The sequence below is a fragment of the Crotalus tigris genome, unplaced genomic scaffold (genome assembly GCF_016545835.1).
Source record: "Crotalus tigris isolate CLP2741 ecotype Arizona unplaced genomic scaffold, ASM1654583v1 scf7180000017591.2836849, whole genome shotgun sequence".
In the NCBI taxonomy this organism is placed as follows: domain Eukaryota; kingdom Metazoa; phylum Chordata; class Lepidosauria; order Squamata; family Viperidae; genus Crotalus; species Crotalus tigris.
Window position 1 is genome coordinate 1,563,362 of NW_024096497.1, and position 19,772 is coordinate 1,583,133.

Here is a 19,772-nt window from a genome sequence, read left to right on the forward strand (position 1 = left end):
GGTGTGGTGTGGTGATGGAATTAAAAAGAATGAAGACCCAATGACAAAAAATAGTTTTGTGTCTTTGCCTTAATAAAATCCTAAAACCTAAATTGGTCTCTATTAATGGAAAGATTTGGGAAGAGTGCCAATAATGATCTACTTTATATTCTGTATCATGTTATGATATTAATATGGGATCATTTCAGGTATAGTGATATCAAGTCTCAATTTTAAAAATACTGAGTAGATCGTATCATTTTTCAAAATTCTATATTCAGAAGAATGGGATCATTTTGGTAGTACAGATTTCAAAATACTGCAAAACAATTTAGGAATAAGTATATAGTAACTTCCAAAGTTTAAGTAGTTTAAGGCTGATAAGCATATGAATGATCCTATGCTTTTCTTCCGAGACAGACATCAGACTCATTTAGAACAATTTCACTTCTAAAGTTTGAGGTAGAAAGTTGGGTTTCTGGATGAGATTCCAGGATATTCTGAGTACAAACTGTACTCTTCACCAACAAATTGTCATTCCTTCTTTGATAATATCTGAATCATAACACCTAAAAAACAAATTATATATTTCTTTCTAAGTGCTTTAGCACAAAATATGTTTCTTCTTCTGCCCATCTAAGCTTTAAAAAATCTTTTGCATAGTTGACATTATAAGAGTTATCCTGAAGTATTTAAACATTTAATAGCTGTGCATGGAAACTAAAAAATATCAAACCACATTTTCTTTTTTTCTTCTTCCCACATTGCACTCTTAAGTATAAACGAAGTTATTGGTTTTTGACTGTTATAATGTAAAACTTAGATCTGAAATTTACGCATTTCCTTTTGGGATAAATGTTTCATTAAAAGCTTCAAGTAATATTTTGCTTTATGTGGGAAAAGTCTTGACAAGGGCATGTAGTATAGTTCTTTGCTTCTGTACAAGCAAGATCAAATGAATATAGCTCTTGTTTCCTCCCATTATTTTATTTTGCCTCACTTGCTTCTCTTAGTGCAGTGATTTAATTTCCTTGAAAGCACCATTTGTTTTCATGCTTTGGCTGTCACCCAGTGGCAAGATAGGGCAGAAATGTAAATATGGCATAGATGAATGAAGCAAGTTCAATGGTAGAAAGTTATGCATAGAATTATTAGTATATCATATCTCATAAACAATGATTAGTTCACATGTAATTTTTGTATTAACTCAACACTGGTAGAATCATAAATTGGCAATGGAATCCAAATAAGATATTGTAGAGCAGGGCTTTTCAATCTTTTTACCCATTATACCACTTTTAGGATATGGCAATATCCGAGTACCACCAGTCGTCTAGCAAGGTGTCAAAAACTTAATGACCCCCCCCCAAAGGAAAAAAGTGATAAAGTACAGGTAGTCCTCGACTTACAACAGTTCACTTAGTGACTGTTCGAAGTTACAATGGCACTGAAAAAAGTGCCCCCCAAGCCACAGCTGAGCAAGACACCTGCCCACCCGCCCAGTGGCGCTCTTCCTCCTGTCTGAGGTTTCCATTGTTGTGAGCATTTCTTTTGAGGATTGGCAGTGGAGGTGGAGTGGGGGGTGTTTGGCTTTTATTCCCCCTGTCTGCTGGGTGGTTGCAGCAGGTTTTGGTCACTTCACATGACCCTGGGACATTGTGACCATCATAAATATGAATCAGTTACCAAGCATCTGAATGTAAATCACAAGGCCCTGGAGATGCTGCAACATTCCAGCTGATCGGCGCTTCTTCTGAGCTCAGCAGAAGCACCAGGATCAGTACCGAGCTCCAGCTGGAGCCTGGCGCTGATCCTGGTGCTTTGACTCAGCCCTGACAGCCCTGCAGCTCCAGCCATCTCTCACTCAGGCTTGTGCGGTGCTGCCACCGGTTCAGCTCATTCCCCTCTCCAGCTACCACTTTTCTAGGATGTTCGCATACCAGCTGCCAGGTGCCAATGTACCACAGGTGGTACCCGTACCACTGGTTGAAAAGCCCTGTTGTAGAGCATTAATAATAATACACTGCTTGGAGGCTATTGCTTTTGTCTCCAGTTTTATACTAGAATAGACAACCCATGACCTGCTTGGTCATTATTTCAGAAATATTTTCTTACTCAGTTCCTCAATACCTTCAACAATGGCAGTGCTTCTATTATACTGCCTTCACTAAAAAAAATCTTAAAGATTCTGAAAGATATTCAGAGATGTATCTACCTTGAAAATAGCTCATGTTTAACTGTATAAGAGAGTCATACTACAGAAGTTGTCTACAGGACTTTTAATAATATTTTGAATTACATCATAAAATGCTTATAAGTTTTATGTCGTGAAATGTTTTATAAAATTTGCAAAATTACAATTCTTTTTGGGTCATGGGTTCCAGATTTTGGATGCATTCTGTAAGTCCATTTGAGGTATCTTGGTCAAAAAGGTTTTGCCCATGATGTACTGTTTGCCCAGTTAAAGGTTATAGGCATAAGAATTTTACTAGTAAATAAAATGGATATCAAAGCATGGTAGTGAATTGTGATCTAAAAGATATCACTTTATTTAACCAAAAGGAAAGGAACTGTTGATCATTTGAGTGGAATCAAATGAATCTTGAGTTAAGGTATGGATCACTCTTAGTTTATTTTGTTCTTCGAATTTGATTCTCCAATGCAAGAACATTGCTGAATGCTATCACTATCAACCCCTAATGATAGCTGGAACTTTGAGGAAAAGATACAGCAAAGAACATACAAAGGAGAATAATCAAACATCTTTCTAAGTATAGTTTGTGTCATCAAGAGTGATTGAGTTAGCTTTGTTTAGCATGTTCTCAGAGGTCCTATTCCAGATTCTCTCTCATGCTGAGATGTAGCAAATGGTTATCAAGGTGTAGGCCTTCTTGGTGGTATTCCTTCAGTTTGAAATGGCTTTCCAAAGGGTGTGTCTAGCTGTTCATTATTCTTCTGGTTGAAGGCAAATATATTTTATTTCATGCTGCCAGTATATGATTTATGTTTTATTACTGTACTGACGCAAAGGGTATTTTTTTATAATCAGTCTGTGTCTAGGTATGTTGTGTTAACATATGGCAAACTTTTACTATTTTTTTAAAGAAGAAAACTCTGTTTTGAACAATAATGCTACAATAATAATAACAATTATTTGGCTTAGACAAAGGTACTACAACAGCAATAAATCGGTAAAATCACAAACAATAATGGAATGCTGAATGGCCAAATTATCAGGATTTAGATGAAGGCCTCAAGTATCTGGGCATTTTACAGTTGGATAACACCAAGCATGGATAAATTAAAAATGTGATTAGTAAAGATTATATCCAAAGGCTGAGAAAAGTGTTAAAGAAAAAAATGAATGGTGGAAACACCATCAGAGTAATCAATATCTAGAATTATTAACTGAGGACAAGCTGAATTGGACAGTTTGAACCACAAAACAAGAAAGCTAATGATTATTCACTATGCATTATATTGCTGTAGTTATATTGATTGATACGAACAGTGTCGGGGTCCAGTGCAGGGGCCAGCGGGCCAAGGAAATGGCTGGCCAGTGTGCACACGTGTGGGTGTGCATTTCCTCCCCCACTCATGCTAGCGCCCGCAGCCCTGTTTGCACCTGCATGGATGCTAGCGCAGGGCGGGTGTCCGCAGCCCATTTGCATATGTGCCGCTAGCCTGGGTGGTTTGTGTAGCCCATTTGTACATGCACAAACAGGCTGCTAGCCGCCCTGGGATGTATGGCTGCTCACGCATGCGCATGTTGTCAGCGCATGCCGCATGCACGAACGGGGCTGCCAGTGCCATGCCAGTGTGCATGGCCCCGTGTGCACACTAGTTTTGAAGCTGCTCTCCTTCCCTCCGGTCCTCGAGCCCGGAAAGGTCAGAGACCTCTGGCCTAGTGGTCAAAATTCCCATTTGAAAGGTTAAAAGTTCAATTCTAGGTAGTGGCAGATGTTTCTTTCCAGGGGTGCAAAGAAAAAAAGATATCTGCTACTAACTCCACATGGCATCAAGAAGGTCATCTGGCCAGTAAACCTCAGCTCCATCCAATCTCTTCAACCCTACCTCAAATTAAGTGTTTTAAAAAGGGAGTTATATTAATTGATATATCTGCCCTACAGAAATGGAGGCCAGAGATTTACTTCAAGTTAAACAATCTGTCAAGAAGAAACATATGCATTGGCTTTTACATAAAAACAGCCTAGGACAAACATTGATGCAAGTTAAAAATTGGAATTTACTGAATGTCCAAAATATTCACAAAATATGAATATCAAAATAAAGTAATAAAACCACAAATAGAATGCTGGTAAGGAAAAGTATTATTTGATCAATTTCTAAAAAAGAATAAAGGGAAAGAAGATAAAGGTAAAACTTGTAATAGCTTACAACTGGAACATAAAAAAAAAAAAAGAAACCGAAGACTTGATTTTGGCTGTTTAAGCTATTCAAACTAATGCAATCAAGGCCAGAATTGAAAAATCATCAAACAATTCAAGGTACAGATTCTGCAAAGAAACAAGAAGAAACATTGGATTATTTGTTCAGGTCATGCAAGAGGATCACAGGATCTGATTATAAACAACAATATAACACAGTCACCAAAATTTACTGACACATCTATAAATATTATGTTCCAGTAATGAAAAATTGGTGTAAACATAGAATTAAAAAAGTATTTGGAAATGTGCAAGTTAAAATATTGTGGGATTTTCTAATACAACTGATAGAAGTCTTGAGTCATAACACTGGATTTAATTGTAGCTGAAAAGAAAAAAATGTGGGTAATTGATGTGGCCATACTAGAAGATAGTAGACTAGAACAGGGGTCCCCAACCCCAGTCTGTGGACCAGTACCGGCCCACAGCATGCCAGCAACCGGTCCGCACGAACAAGGAAAGCCCCATCCGCAGGATGTAGGCAGCATACAAAACCACGCCCCCTCCGGTCTGCAGAAAAACCTCTTTCCATGTAATCGGTCCCTGCTGCCCAAAAGGTTGGGGACCTCTGGACTAGAAAATAGAGTGGAAGATCACAAAGTATTAACATCTGAAAATCAAAATTGAAATATTTTGGCATAAATTGGCTATGGTTACTCCAGTGAATCACCTGACTACAAGCAACAGTATGACAAAATAGCAACAGTGCATTGAAAGATCTGTAAGAAACGCCATTTGCCTGCAAGCAATCGTAACTCATATTTTTCAGTGCTGTTATAATTTTGTATGTTCATTAAACGAACTGTTGTAAGTCGAGGACCATCTGTGTCCCCAAAGCCTGTTGCTCAAAATGCTAAGTGTCTCATATCAGTAGCTGGAATTATTTATTGTACATGTATATGCTCAAAAAATGCAAAGAATTGGAAGCGGCCACAATGAGACATTGGTAGGATGTGACAGCTCAGTGCTTTGGGTTTAAGGAGGCGTATGATGACATTTTCCTCCAATAGTTTACACAATCCTATTAATTGGAATATTTCAGCAGAGTAACAACTTTATCTGAATGCCCAATATGTGAAATACAGGTTTGAATCTGGTGACAAGATCTTTTGTTACACAGATACCTCAAGCTGATAATAGAGCACAGGCATGTTGTTACTAGTTTAACAGAATGCTCTTTTTGTTTTATAAAAGTGTATTATGCAACTCATCCAGCTTTTCCTTAAATAGTTTTTTACAGAGACCTCTCCTAGCATTCCTAAAAAGCCTATTAGCTGAAAAATCTGGGAGATTTTGTACAAAGCATTTGGTGAGTACCAGATCACCATAGTCTAGAGCAGGGGTCAGCAACCCGTGGCTCCAGAGCTGCATGCGCCTCTTTCATCCCTCTGCTACGGCTCCCAGTCCTCTGCCCAGTCCTCCGCCACCTAAAAAAAGTTCAATCAATCAGTTCCAACTTCTCATAAAAAAAAAGATCTCGTGAAGTTGGAATTGATTGATGGAACTTTTTTTTAGTCCCACAAATAAAAGAAGTTTGTGGGACTGTCCACAAGCTTCTTTTGTTTGTAAGGCTGCACACGGCATGGAGGAAGTGATGGAGGACCACGTCGCAGCTGGAAAGAAGGTGCTGTGTGGGTCCAATCAGGTGTTCTGCCAAACATCTTGTACGGAGTTGAGGAAATGGGCTGGGTGGGGGGAGCTGCCAATTCTGCTGCCATGAGGCTTCAGATCCCCGTCAATGGCCATGATCCCCCCAGCCAGCCAGCCAGCCACCATCGCCCGACCTACTCCTTACCTGGCCGATCGGCTGGCACAAAGCCTCACCTCTCTTCTCGTTCTGCTCCCCACTTTGCTCCATCCGAGTTGAAGAAAGTGGAGGCGCAGCAATGGGATTGCTCTAAATAAGGCAGGCACACACAAGTGAGCAATGCACCCGGCTTTTATTGTTTGAGAGCAATCTTGCTGCTGCACCTCTGCTTTCTTCAACTCGGATGGAAGTGAGGAGCCGCTGGGGGCCTCCTGAGTGGAAAGGACGAGCTTTGCTGCTGGGCCATGCCTGGGCTATGCCACTGCCTCCCAAACTCCACCTTTGCTGCTGGGGAAAGCTGCAGTGGCAGGGCGCTCCGCACAGGGGAGGTAGAAGGGAAAAGCAGCGGCAGGGCATGCTCCATGTGGGGGAGGTAGAAGAGAAAAGCAGAGGCAGAGCATGTTCTGCAGGGGAGGTAGAGGAAGAAAGCAGCAGCAGGGTGCTCCGCGCAGGAGGGGGGTAAGCAGCAGCAATAGTGGAGTGCTGGGGGAGGGAAGCAGCAGGGTTTGTGGCTCCTGGTGTTTTCCTTTCTGTGGGAAAGGGGTCCAAATGGCTCTTTGAATGTTTAAGTTGCCAACCCCTAGTCTAGAGGCTGGTCTAGACTATGTAAAACATGTCCTTAGAAAAATTTCCCCAATGTATTTGTTTGAGAGTGTTTGTGTTTGTTTATCCTGCATAATCACATTATAAAATTTTTAAAGATTTTATGTTGTATTTTATTTAACTTCAAACCACTCTTTCAGTAAGTCTTATGAACTAAAATTTAAGATTTGCTAAACCAACCAGATGTAGATTGACTCTCAGATTTACAATACTATTTATCAAAGCAGTTTGTAACTTTTTGTTTAAGTTTACAAGAGTTGAACTGTGGTTTTCCAAAAGATGAGATTGTGCTTTGTAAGACTTGAAACCTGTAATCTTACCAGGGAGTGCAATATATATATTCAGTATAACAGTGTTTACATTTGTGTATGTGGTCTCAATTGGCAGGAGATGCAGTCAGACTTCTTTAGAGTCCTGGCATATACTGGTGTAACAAAAAGGATGATAGCTATAAGAAACAGATGTTGAGTGTGTGCATGTGTCTTTGAGAAAGTCTGAGGCTTGTTTACCCTGGAAATATTCAATATCAAATTATTAAAGCACAAAACTGGCTTGCTGTAGATTCACTTAGAACTGTTGCTTTGGCAGTAAAACAAATGTAACTCTGCAATCCATTTTTTTAAAATGAGCTCATGTATTAGTTTAGAAAGCAATTGCATAACTAACAATCAGGGTCTAGCAGACATATTCCAGTGTCAATTGCAAAAGTAATCATTGTGACCCAAGATTGTTTTACATATACAGTATTTTAGGAAACCATTAGTGTTTTGTAGAATGACTGGCCTCCATATCTACTGTTCAAAAAGTTTGTTTTTTATGTTTTCTGTTCTTGTTTAATGGTTTTTCTTGTTTGCAAAGTAAGGATGGGAAAACCGAGGAGAGTTATGATTCTGAGGTTATAGTGAATCTCTCTTGAAGAATGATGATTATACTATTGATGGCTCTTTGAAAGCTGGAAACAACTTTGCCCAGGTGGGCAAAGCTAGTGGAAAGTAATCAAAGCTAGTCTTAATGGGAGTAGCACAAAGGGAACTCAAATTAATTATGGTGAATAATGTTTTAGGAGCTCAAACATGTACATATGATTAAGGAATCATTCTAGCTCTTTAGGAAAAGCAAACATAACTATGAATTCAGGTTATACAATTAGATCAAATGAAACCAGCAGAAAGATAGATCCTTTACAGTCAAACTACTGGTAGTTCTCCCTTAATTGATTTGGTGACAGTTCAAAATTATAATGATGATGAACAAAGGGACTTATAATCCTTACCTAAAGTTATTACCATTGCAGGGTTCCTGCAGTCACATGATTGCAACCTGGGCACTTGGCAACCTGTTTGCACTTAGGACTGGTTGCTACACACCTCATGATCATGTGATCATCATTTGCACTCTTTCCTGCAAGTTTCCCTAGAAAATCAGTAAGGAAGCTGGCATGGTTAAAAGCCACTATCACCTGCTAACTTTTAGAGGGCATTCTTGACTGTGTTCAATATTACAATCCAGACTTCAAGATTCCATCTAAAAATTTTTTTCCTTTCCTTTCCTTTCTTCTTCTTTTCTGGTTCCTAGAAAATATTCTTTAAAAATTTGGTCTATGACATAAATAAATGAAAATGAATAAGCTTTCCTCCTAGTCAAACAACAATGAGCCAAGGAGTTTAGCAAAGACAAGGTCAGTTAGCAGTTCAAGAGTCAGCTGAGGTAGCAAAACTATTCCTTACTCCAGAGTGCAAAGATTGGGTCTGCATCCAAATAATCAGGCTAGAAAATGAGTCAATGTTTCTGGCAACTTGTCATAAGAGCATCAAGGTGAAGATATTATTTCCAGCACTGGTTTATCTCTAACAGGCCATTTGGACAATTCGGGCTTGAGCTTCCACTCTAAACCATCTGGATTCTATTGCTGATCTCAATAGCAAGCCCAGCATAAACCATTATTTGTAAAATGTCTTTCTATTGCAAGCTTGTGAATTCTATCTTTTCAGTCTTTTGGATCTTACTATTGCCTCTGTGAACTGAGACTCTTAAGAATTAGACCTCCAGGATACTCATGTCTTGATAAATGGATGGAGAGTAAATGATACTTTAAAGAGAGTGTTATGGTTAAAACAATAAGGGATTGGTAGAAAACAGAAAAATAGGTTCATCAGAAGTGATTTTGAATATCTTACTTGGCCTGACTATATATTTTTTTATTTAGCCTATAGTATATCATATATGGACTACTAATATATATTAACATTTCACCTTGATTGAAAACACAATAAAATATAAATGCTAAACACAATAAAATATAAATGCTAAAAGGATCTATGTTCTAATACCAACGTCTAGGCCGGCTAACCATTGAAGTGCAGCATTGTTTACATGAAAAAAATCAAGATACTGGTCCAGTACATTCCCTTAGCATATAGTAGGTCACAATGTGATCTACAGTTTGACGTGAGACCCCTCACAATGCCCCATTTATACAGTGAGTCCCAGCAGATGCCGTGTGAGATGCGAATCCTATTTAGAATTGCTGATGTTGTAGTTCAGAGCTGACTGCAAATGAACTTGTACAGATAATGAAAGTAGAAAATGTGGATAGAAAATAGTGGAAACAAAGAAGGCAAATTCAGAGTAATGTAATGCTATAGCGATAGCAACAGAATATTTCAAATCTGTAACTAGATGTGTTAAATAGTTAAAATCAAGAAAGTAAATCTTTACCTTCTTAAGTAAAGTATGGTGCAATTGATATTGTGCAAATCTTTGATTAGAAGGCATATAAGTCTGTAAACCACTGTCATGCATGGCCTTGTTGAGAGATCTTGATCAGATTATTGTTAGGCTTGGCTGCCTCCTTCTAAACTGCTATAACTAAAATCTGGATTTTAGAAGTAGGATGGTTTGAGAGAATTAAAACTAAATGCTAATGAATGTGCATGTGTAATGATTGTAAAATGTTACAAAATATACAAATGTTTGAAAAATATTATCAAGCTATCTGAAATACTGGACTAGAAAATAGAATTCATTATATAGATTTTAATGTTCCTTTTTATCCTTCTATCACATGTTTTTAAATAGCTTTTCATTCTTTTTCTATCAACATTTTATTTGTTAGTCTAAAATTTTATTTTCTACATTCCAAGCGAACTTTTTTTTTTTTTGCATTATCTATGCTGGCAGTATAAATTTGTCTGCATTATGTAATGTCTGAAATTGACATTAGTCCTCTCCAACAAATTAATATTAGTCTTTTCCAAATTACCTGGATATTGGAAGCAAAGTTATATAACCATGTTGCATTGATTTAAGCAATGCTGCAGTTACATTAGACAAAATTGTGTTTCCTAAAGCATTCTAGCTGGATCATAATAATTGTATGATTATGTACTAGGCTGATTTTGTCCTTTTCATTCCTTGCAAACTCATTTTATATAATGAAAAAAAAATTAGATGTTCTTGTTTGATTTCCACATAGGTAAAATCTCTATTTTATTTCCAAAGTAAATGTATTCACAATTAGAGGCATGGGCAAACTTTAGAATTAAACATGAGGTTATAAATCAAAGTGTGCTTGAGTTTCTTTATCTTCACCTCATCTGCTTTGAATTTTGCATATCTTCCTGAACAAAACTAAGTTTGTAAAGGATATTAAGTTTTGTTTGGTCTTCCTTTCTATTTTAAAGTACTCTGTGGATTTTAATATGAAGTTATGATCCCCTAGACTGATTGATATATAAACATAAGACAGATGGTTTAAAGATGGCTCTGATGATAATTCATTTTTCAGCTAGACATGAAGATACTTTGATTACAGTATGTTTAAGCAATTATAACAGAGTATTCAGTGTTAGTCTTGTCTTAGGGAATGCATGAGAAACAAGTTGTATGTTATTCATACGCAACAAAGAGTGCACTGTGATAGTGTGACCATTTTCATTCTGAATGTTAGGTGAGCATATAGATATTTAAAATATGTCATAGAGCAAGTTAAATAAATTAAGCATAGACTCAATATAGAGTTAAATACATAGCTTTTGGGCATAAATATTTGTTTTGGAAAGTATTTATTGCTATATGAAAGAAACCAGTATGTTTGAATTTTGGTCTGACTTTGCATAAAGCTTGTTAAAAAGTCACATGGCTTGTTTGCAAAGTTTACTAGAGTCCTTCTATATCGTACCATTTATTTTATTTTTATTTTCTTGACAAATCATTTTTAAGGCAAAATATTATGAAACTGTATATCTCACCCATCAGATACAAAGTAAATATTTTTCTGAATACGTACAATTATATTTCTAAATGATATATATATATAATCATCCAATTAGAAAAAATTAAGTTTATTTCTATTTAAAAATTATTATAATAAATCCATTCATAAAGAATATCCATGATCTTAATGATTGAATTGAATAAATTGAACTTGGATAAATAAGATAACATTTAATTAATCAAACACTTATTTTATATCTTCTAATTTTTCAGTTAAATATCTTTCATATTTCTCTTTGATAGGATAATTGATCGCTTGGATGGTGTTCGCTTATTATGGTCATTGTTGAAAAATCCTCATCCAGGTGTTCAGGCCAGTGCAGCCTGGGCTATTTGTCCTTGTATTGAAAATGCAAAGGTAAATAAATACTTTGAAGACTCCCTCTTCTTTGTGGCAGCCCCTGAGATATTGGAACACTGCTATCATGTCACCCCTCGTCCTTCTCTTCATTAAACTAGACATACCCAATTCCGGAAACTGATCCTTTTAGCCTCCAGTCCCCTAATCATCTTTGTTGCTTTTCTCTGTACCATTTCTAGACTCTCAACATCTTTTTTTACATCATGGTGACCAAAACTAGATGCAGTATTCAAGTATGGCCTTGTCCAACCCTCAGCCACTCTATGGATCAGCACTTTGTGGAGAAATATATAAATATAGGATCAATTATATGATAGAATGAATGAAAGAGCTAATACATATGTCCAAAGTATGAATTGGTATCATCTAGGTTGTACTGTACTTTGATATGTACATACTTTTTCCTATGCTTTTTGCATAATATTGGAGATACATGGGTGTCCTTTGATGCTCAGCTTTTTTCTCTAAACATTTATTGCATGTATTATGCAATAATATCCAAACTTTATTCTGCTTAATAGATTAGACATAAAGTATTAGTTATGTGTTATATGTTCTAAGAATCCTCTGAACTATATTTTAGATTTGCACATATTTAATATGGGTGGCAATTGATTTGCATGTGAATGAAATGTTTGGTTATATCTTTAATATGTCCTAAATAGAAGTTAAATCTATATACAACTGTTGATCATGGCTTGGTCAGAGTGTTACATCTGTAAGCATTCTCTTGCATTGATCACATTATTAGTTTATATTAGGTTTCTACCATGACTGTATCACTGAGAAAATAAAACTGGATATCAAAATATCCAATTTTGATTCATACCACAATTTTTAACAAGAAGGAAGTTTATCATTCCCTAAAAGGAACAATATTTGACCAACTTGCTGACTTTTAGTTTGAAAGATTTGTGATTACCAAATTCAGAATATGCTTCCAAATCAGGAAATAGTTTATTTAGTTTTTATTCATCTATTCATGTTTACTCATTGTTCACTCACTTACTGAATGAACATATAGGGTGGCGGGGAAATCTATTTAGAATACAAATAAGGCATAGCAAATTTGGCAAGGGCAAAAAGGGAAATGAGCAGCAAGACAAAAACACACACACTTGAAGCAATTGGATATGCTTCTTTAATATAAAAATAATTACCAGAATTTTGATAAAACATGCACCATCTCCAAGTAATAGGAGATGTATTTTGTGTATTCCTCATCTTTTCTGTATGATATTCTTTATTTTTAGAGCTCTGAATTGATAAATAAGCAAGGAATATGATGTTTACATTTTGCAATATCCCTCAACTACTAAATAGAGAGTAAAATCTATGCTGCTTCTGCATTAATACAAGGATTTTGCCATTTCTAATACTGTCCTACTCTTATCTTAGACAGTAGGGAGTAAAGATTTTAGGAAGATACCAGCAATACCCAAGGGATATACTTTCTCAGCATCAGAAAAAAAAAGCTTGCTTTTGCACTGGCTTAATTATAACAGAATTGCCCTATTAATTTTTTTGATATTTTAAAGATTTAGGGTGTTCGCATAACTCTATGGGAAATCACTGGAGTTAAGTGTACCTATAGTTGTCATCATTTGTCCCTCTTTTTAATTTTTATGTAATTATCATTCTCTTTGATTTATAGTTGAAAATGAATCATCTTTGGAAGATTTTATTACCATCCCATATTTTATTACCATCCTATACAATATTATTGAATTGATAGATCTCAAAACTTTGAATGTAGGATTATATAGAAAACATGAAAAATTGCAGAATTGACTTGTGGAAGTTATCGGATGCTAAGATTAATTTACAGGATCACTTCCTTAATGTCAAGCTAGGGAGTACAGCCAGTGTTATAATAAATGATACTTTGTATTTATGAGGAAGCTTTCCTCTTTCATCACAGTCAAGCTAATCCAGGTGTACCTTGGCTGCTTGCATTGGTGCACTGAGGAATTAAAAGGCACACTGCATGGGCAATGGAAGAACATTTCTGTACATCATGGCAAATATTGTTCCTGCATGGTGCTAATGATGTTTTTTGCAGTGGTATATATCAGAGTTAACTGTGTGTGTGTGCGCGCGTGCGCGCATGTGTGTGCATACTTAAAGAGCAGTATTGAGCAACGGAATCTTCTTAACAGAAGTAGATTTAGATTAATTAGCTGGTTAATTCAATAGCTACAAACCATAACGGTAGAAGTAATTGCTGTGACAGAGTGGAAGTATATTAGCCAATCTAAGCAAATAATTATGAAGAATTGCAGTGAAAAGTGTTCTGAGCTCTGTTGATATTGGAAAGTCAATTTGTACTCATGATACTACTTTATTCCCTGTGGTGAATAATGTAAACATAAAAAAACATTCAGGGATTACAAAGTCTACCTTGTTAGAAGAAGGTTGCCATGTGGATCCCAAACAAAGACTGATAGGTTCCAAAATGATTCAGGCACTTTTAATTGCATAGAATGCTGATAGCAATATGATGAATTTTAAACAAAGACCTTTATTTCAGAAAATAAAGAAATTTATCACAATCTGCATATACAATATACAGTTCATAACAGTTAGTTAGATTAACTTTAGCTTTATAGATCTTCAATATTTCCTAAAGCTATGAATGAAGATCTAGTTTGTGTTAAGAAAAGCTATATTTGACCACCTGAGCACATGTAATTGACAGATAGAGAATGTAATAAATTTGTAATCTGATTACTAAAGCTTATGAAAGAAATACACATTTCAGCGGTTAAAACTATTAAAAGCATATGTGCTTTTAAGCGAAGTGTAGTTAGGGGCAACCAGTACTATATTTTTGTTTGTGAATAAACAACTATTAAAGTGATTTATGAATCTTTCACTGGGCTCTTGGAATCTCAGCGAACTATACTTCCATTGGAAGAAGCAGATAACTGTTCTGATCAGAGCAGATTTTTATTATTGTATATAATAAATATACTTTATCTTACTTCATTTATATATTTCTTTTGATAAAGTTTTCAAATTATTTGTTCTTCTCCTTGTTTGCTGTCCCCCATGTGACTGAAATTTAAGTTGTTAAAGAGTAACATCTTGCCATGATTAAGTCTTCTTCAGTTCTTCTTATCTAAAAAATGTTAACTAACCTCAAAAATCTCTTTTTATCTTCTCACTGTTGTTAGACATAATCTCATCTAACATTAGACAGTTGTTATACATAATATTTATAATAAAATTGTTTTTCATATTTCATATGCCAATATTTTTGTGTTAATTTCCCTGTTTTTGTCAGAACCATCCCATGAAAACCCCTATTGTATATTATTTAGGATACTGAAAATACCCTACATTTTAAAGTTTATTGGTATAAAGTATTAATAAGTGACTTTGTATATTTATGGACAGCTGGCAAATTAGTTCAAAATAAATTATTTGGGGACTGATATAAATGTCTCAATTGATTCTTAATATGTGAAAGTAATAGAAAAAATATTTTTATTTTTAAACATTAAAAAAGATGCCTTAAAACAATAGTTAAATTTAACAAATTAAAGGCTGTAAACTGAGGATCTTGACTGATCGTATGATGATAGCCTTCTTGCCTTGTTAATTGAGAAATCTTTTAATTCAGGCTTATAGTGAAAGAGAATATTGGTTTACTTAAAAATGAAATTCTAAGCTGTTCCAGGGACTTAGAATACATAGAAATAACTAAAATAAATATAGGAAAAATTGAACCAATGATAAAAAGATGAGAAATATATATGTCAGATTAACTCTGTCTTGAGCTTTTCTAAGCAAAATTGGCTTTAGTTTTGCAAGGTATGACACAGATAATGAATGAACTAAGTTAATATATTCATTTTTAGCTGTTGTTACCCAACAATAATATTTTTAAGGACAAGAGAATGAAAATGTGTTGTTCTGATCTGTGGCAACTATACTAAATCTTAAAGAAACTTAAAATATTTCTCTATAATTTTACATAAAATATTTACCATAATGTTTTCATTAGTATTAAATTATATGTATTCATATTTCATAATGGTGAAGTTTTTACAGGTAGACAATATTAACCTTTATTATAGAACTCATTTTGTATGGCATCAGACTGGACTAACAAAATATTGCTTCAGAATTACATTCCTCAGATGTGTATATAGTCTTTTCCAAGATGCTTGGCTCACATATTAATTACTTACTTTATATTATAAGCTCATTTTCTTATATAACAGTGTTTTATGAAAGGCAGAAAAGACATACTGAATTTTCTCTTTTTCCTATCCTCCTGTAAATGGACTTTAAAATGGTTTCCTTTAAAATGGTAGTCAGTGGAATTGGACAAAGACTGGTTCTCCAGAAGGAATCACAGTCCACAGAGGATTCTTGGTAACTCAGGTTTATTTGCACAGTCACACCATCACATTTTTGGGCAAAAGCAACTAGAGTTGATAAATTGGCTTTGACATCTTAAGCTTTCTAAGATGCTCCAAATGGAAAATACTACTGATTTTTTTTGGTATGCTTTTATCTGTAAGGGTATAATGTTTATAAATAGTGTATCTTTTCAAAGCAGCATTTAGTTTATAAGAGTTCAGACTAATATGAGATGTAAAATTATGATTCTGAAACATGAAAGAGATACAACACTTTAGAATTTTGGCAAATAAGTATGTTTTTCATGGTATGTTCATTTGAAAAGCAGTAGCTGGTAATGATTTGGTCTCACAAATCACATGCAACTCAGAGGTGTGATTGTGAAGTACATTGAACTACTATACTTTTGAGGGTAGAAAGTAATGATTTCTGCCATGATGCTAGAAGAATCTGGGCATCTACAAAGATATTTCTATCATCCCTATTTGCTGAGATCTAATTATAATTTTGAAAATTGCTCACAGAAATAAAATTTTATAATTTGTCTTGCTTTTTACTTAGGATGCTGGGGAAATGGTTCGTTCGTTTGTTGGTGGTTTGGAATTAATTGTTAATCTTTTAAAATCTGAAAATAAAGAAGTTTTGGCAAGTGTGTGTGCTGCTATCACCAACATAGCAAAAGATGAAGAGAATTTAGCTGTTATAACTGATCATGGTGTTGTTCCTTTATTATCCAAATTAGCAAATACAGTAAGTAAAACTTTGTTCTTGTTGCTAATATTCTGGAATACACTGTATGATGTCATTTTTTACTTTTCTTGTGCAGTTTAAAAGTAAAATGTTAATTCAGAATCTGCATATTCTGATAAAATATAATTTTCCAGAGGTCCTAAATATATATATTTAAAAAAAACCCTGATGTTAATAACCAATAAAGCACTGAGAACAAAAAAGCCAACCCTTTTTCTTTTTAAGCTCCTTTCATTTTAATAGTTGCAGTTATGTGAAGTGTCTCCCATTAAGACATCACGGGATGCATTTTTATTAATACTTATTTTTCCTCTTGGTTTAGAACAATGACAAATTAAGACGGCATTTAGCTGATGCCATTTCTCGCTGCTGCATGTGGGGAAGTAACAGGATTGGTTTTGGAGATACCAAAGCCGTTGCCCCTTTGGTACGTTACCTGAAATCAAGTGATCCGGAGGTTCACCGAGCTACTGCACAAGCACTGTATCAACTGTCAGAGGATCCCAACAATTGCATTACTATGCATGAAAATGGAGTGGTGAAGGTAAGATAGATAGATAGATAGATAGATAGATAGATAGATAGATAGATAGATAGATAGATAGATAGATAGATAGATAGACAGACAGACAGACAGACAGACAGACAGACAGACAGACAGACAGACAGCATCATTTATCCTTCTCATAATCTCTTGGTATTTTTTAATGTATTATTAAAAATAATTTGAAAATCGCAATAAGCTAAACTAAGGCTATTAGGTTATTAATTTAGATTGATCAGTATATTTTGAAATGCTAGAACTTCATAAACTGCAGTGGCTGGCTTCCAGTCTCTTCTAGGACTAGTTCAAAGAACTGGTATTATCTGGAGATCCAAGTATTGATTCTTAAATATCCCCTCCCAACATGCCTAACTAACTCTTTGATTCATCTTTGGTGGTCCAATGCACTTAGGTAAATGACTATCAGAAACAACCTTCTCTACGGTAGAATTCAAGTTACACAATATTCTTGTTTGTGGGCCACAGCCCTTACAATGCTTTCCCTTTGTGCTTATCTACTTGGCATTTTATTATACTTAATATAGTATACTTTTTATGTTAGCTTTTACCTTTTTAGTTTCTCTGCATGTAACTAGAAAAAAACAAAAATAAGATATGTGACCCTGCTATCCCCCAGAATTTCTCATTCCATTGTAAATTAGATAAACAATATTGTACTTTGCTTCATAACAATATTATCACACTTGAACATCTGAATAGATATAAATAATTACTTTTAAAAGAATTTTATAATTGACTCAAAGGCTTAAAATTATGTCATGTAACATTCAACTTTGAAAGACTCAAAAGAACAAATAAATCCCTTTATCCTACTCTCAGTTACAAAAATGGACTTTTATAGTATACATGTAACTGATTTTTAAAACTTTTTAGAATCTGAAAATTTCAATTTCTAGCACCAGATAGGATGGCAATTTTCCATATTGTTTGAGAATTGATCTTTAATATGTGGGCTAATCTTAAGTCTGTTTCACCAAGGTATGAGAAAAAATTATTTTAATTTTGTGGAAATTAGTCAAGCCTACATATTTATTTCAAATAGAGTAGAATATGAACCTGTTTGTATAGGTAACATTATTTAATTTGAACATTTTCATGCCTTCTTTTGTTTGCTTTAAAAAGTTACATTTGGATGCTATATATAATTTGGGAGCCTTTTTTGAAATAAAACATACCAATAGCTATGAACATTGCATAATAATGGACAGTTAGTGGTGCTGCTGTCCTATGTACCAACTATATTGATAAGTAGCAGTGATCTGTCATCAAGTTGTGCAATGGATGGTTGACTGCAAGAATTGATGTAGCAATAAAACTAGAAGAATACGAATTATACACAGAATAACCATGCTTTATGAACCATGCCTTTTAATTCAGAATTCAGTAGATGGTAGTAGCAAATGTCTTTGGCTTATCTTAAAAAAACTAAGCAAGGTAACATTTGATTAGTACTTAGATGGGAGACTATGAGAAAAATCCTGGGGTTGTAGCTGAGACTAGAAAGTCAAAAAATTATCCCTAGAGAAGGCAGTGGCAAGTCCTTTTCACATTTTCTGGAGAGCATTATATATGTCTGGGTACAGTCACTTGTTAAGCTATAATTCAGAGAATTTTTGTCTTCTACGTTTTCATATATTTTTGTTCAAGTGTATAATACATCCTAAGGTTTTTCTCATAGTCTCCCATCAAGGATTCACAATAATTAAGACAGAATACAAATTTTGCTTTATTTTTACAAGATAGAACTCTATCATTGCTTATGCTTTGAGGGGCAGCTGTTGCACAATTATAATATGGTGGAAAACAGTACAAAGTATTACAACAAAGTATTTTTTGGCAATTTCTTGGTAATTTACTAGTGCTTCCTTTAAACATTAGGGTGTCTTGAATAACACTCCTAGTTTTTCATCCTTCATCTACCCAATTCCTTTATTTAATACTCATACCATGACTGGCATGTTACTGTCTGCATTATTGCTAGATTCATTGTAGATAGTGATTAGTTTAGTACCGGTAGTTGTTGAGGATTATGGTTTGTGACTACTAAGCAATTTAAATCTGTCTATCCAGAATATATGCCCATTTTCATGATCTTCAATGAGCAGAGAAATCTGTCTAATACAACCCAATACTCCATATTCATTAAAACAGGTTGATGGACACTGACCAAGTCTGGTCACTGACCACATATTTAATTAAACCAGTTCAATATTCATCTCTATTGAATATTGATCTCGGTATTCAAGATCAGCTTTCCAAATCTGATTTCCAAGTGATGTATGGTAAATTGAATAAATTTAACCGAAGCACGAAGCTGAAAACACCAGCCTGAAGATGACGAATGAGACTTCGTCGAAACATCGCCAAGACACTTCCAATTTTACGCGGGAGAAAACCCGAATAACCAAAGACCTACATATATATATATATTTGTTTTCTGAGGTTTTCGCGGTGTTTGTATGTAGGTCTTTGGTTATTCGGGTTTTCTCCCGCGTAAAATTGGAAGTGTCTTGGCGACGTTTCGACGAAGTCCCATTCGTCATCTTCAGGCTGGTGTTTTCAGCTTCGTGCTTCGAGAAGCAATGTGTGGTCTTAGCTGTTTCTTCCTTTTAA

At 35.0% G+C, this 19,772-nt stretch overlaps 1 protein-coding gene across 2 annotated transcripts in view; it reads left to right on the plus strand.

Annotated features, from left to right (window-relative positions):
* ODAD2 (outer dynein arm docking complex subunit 2) overlaps positions 1–19,772 on the plus strand; it is a 98,243-nt gene that overhangs the window by 44,981 nt on the left and 33,490 nt on the right. For both annotated transcript variants that reach the window (XM_039363957.1, XM_039363947.1), the window contains exons 17-19: positions 11,356–11,470; positions 16,406–16,594; positions 16,917–17,138. In XM_039363957.1, coding sequence (XP_039219891.1) covers positions 11,356–11,470; positions 16,406–16,594; positions 16,917–17,138 — 526 coding nt within the window. The remainder of the gene's footprint in view (positions 1–11,355; positions 11,471–16,405; positions 16,595–16,916; positions 17,139–19,772) is intronic.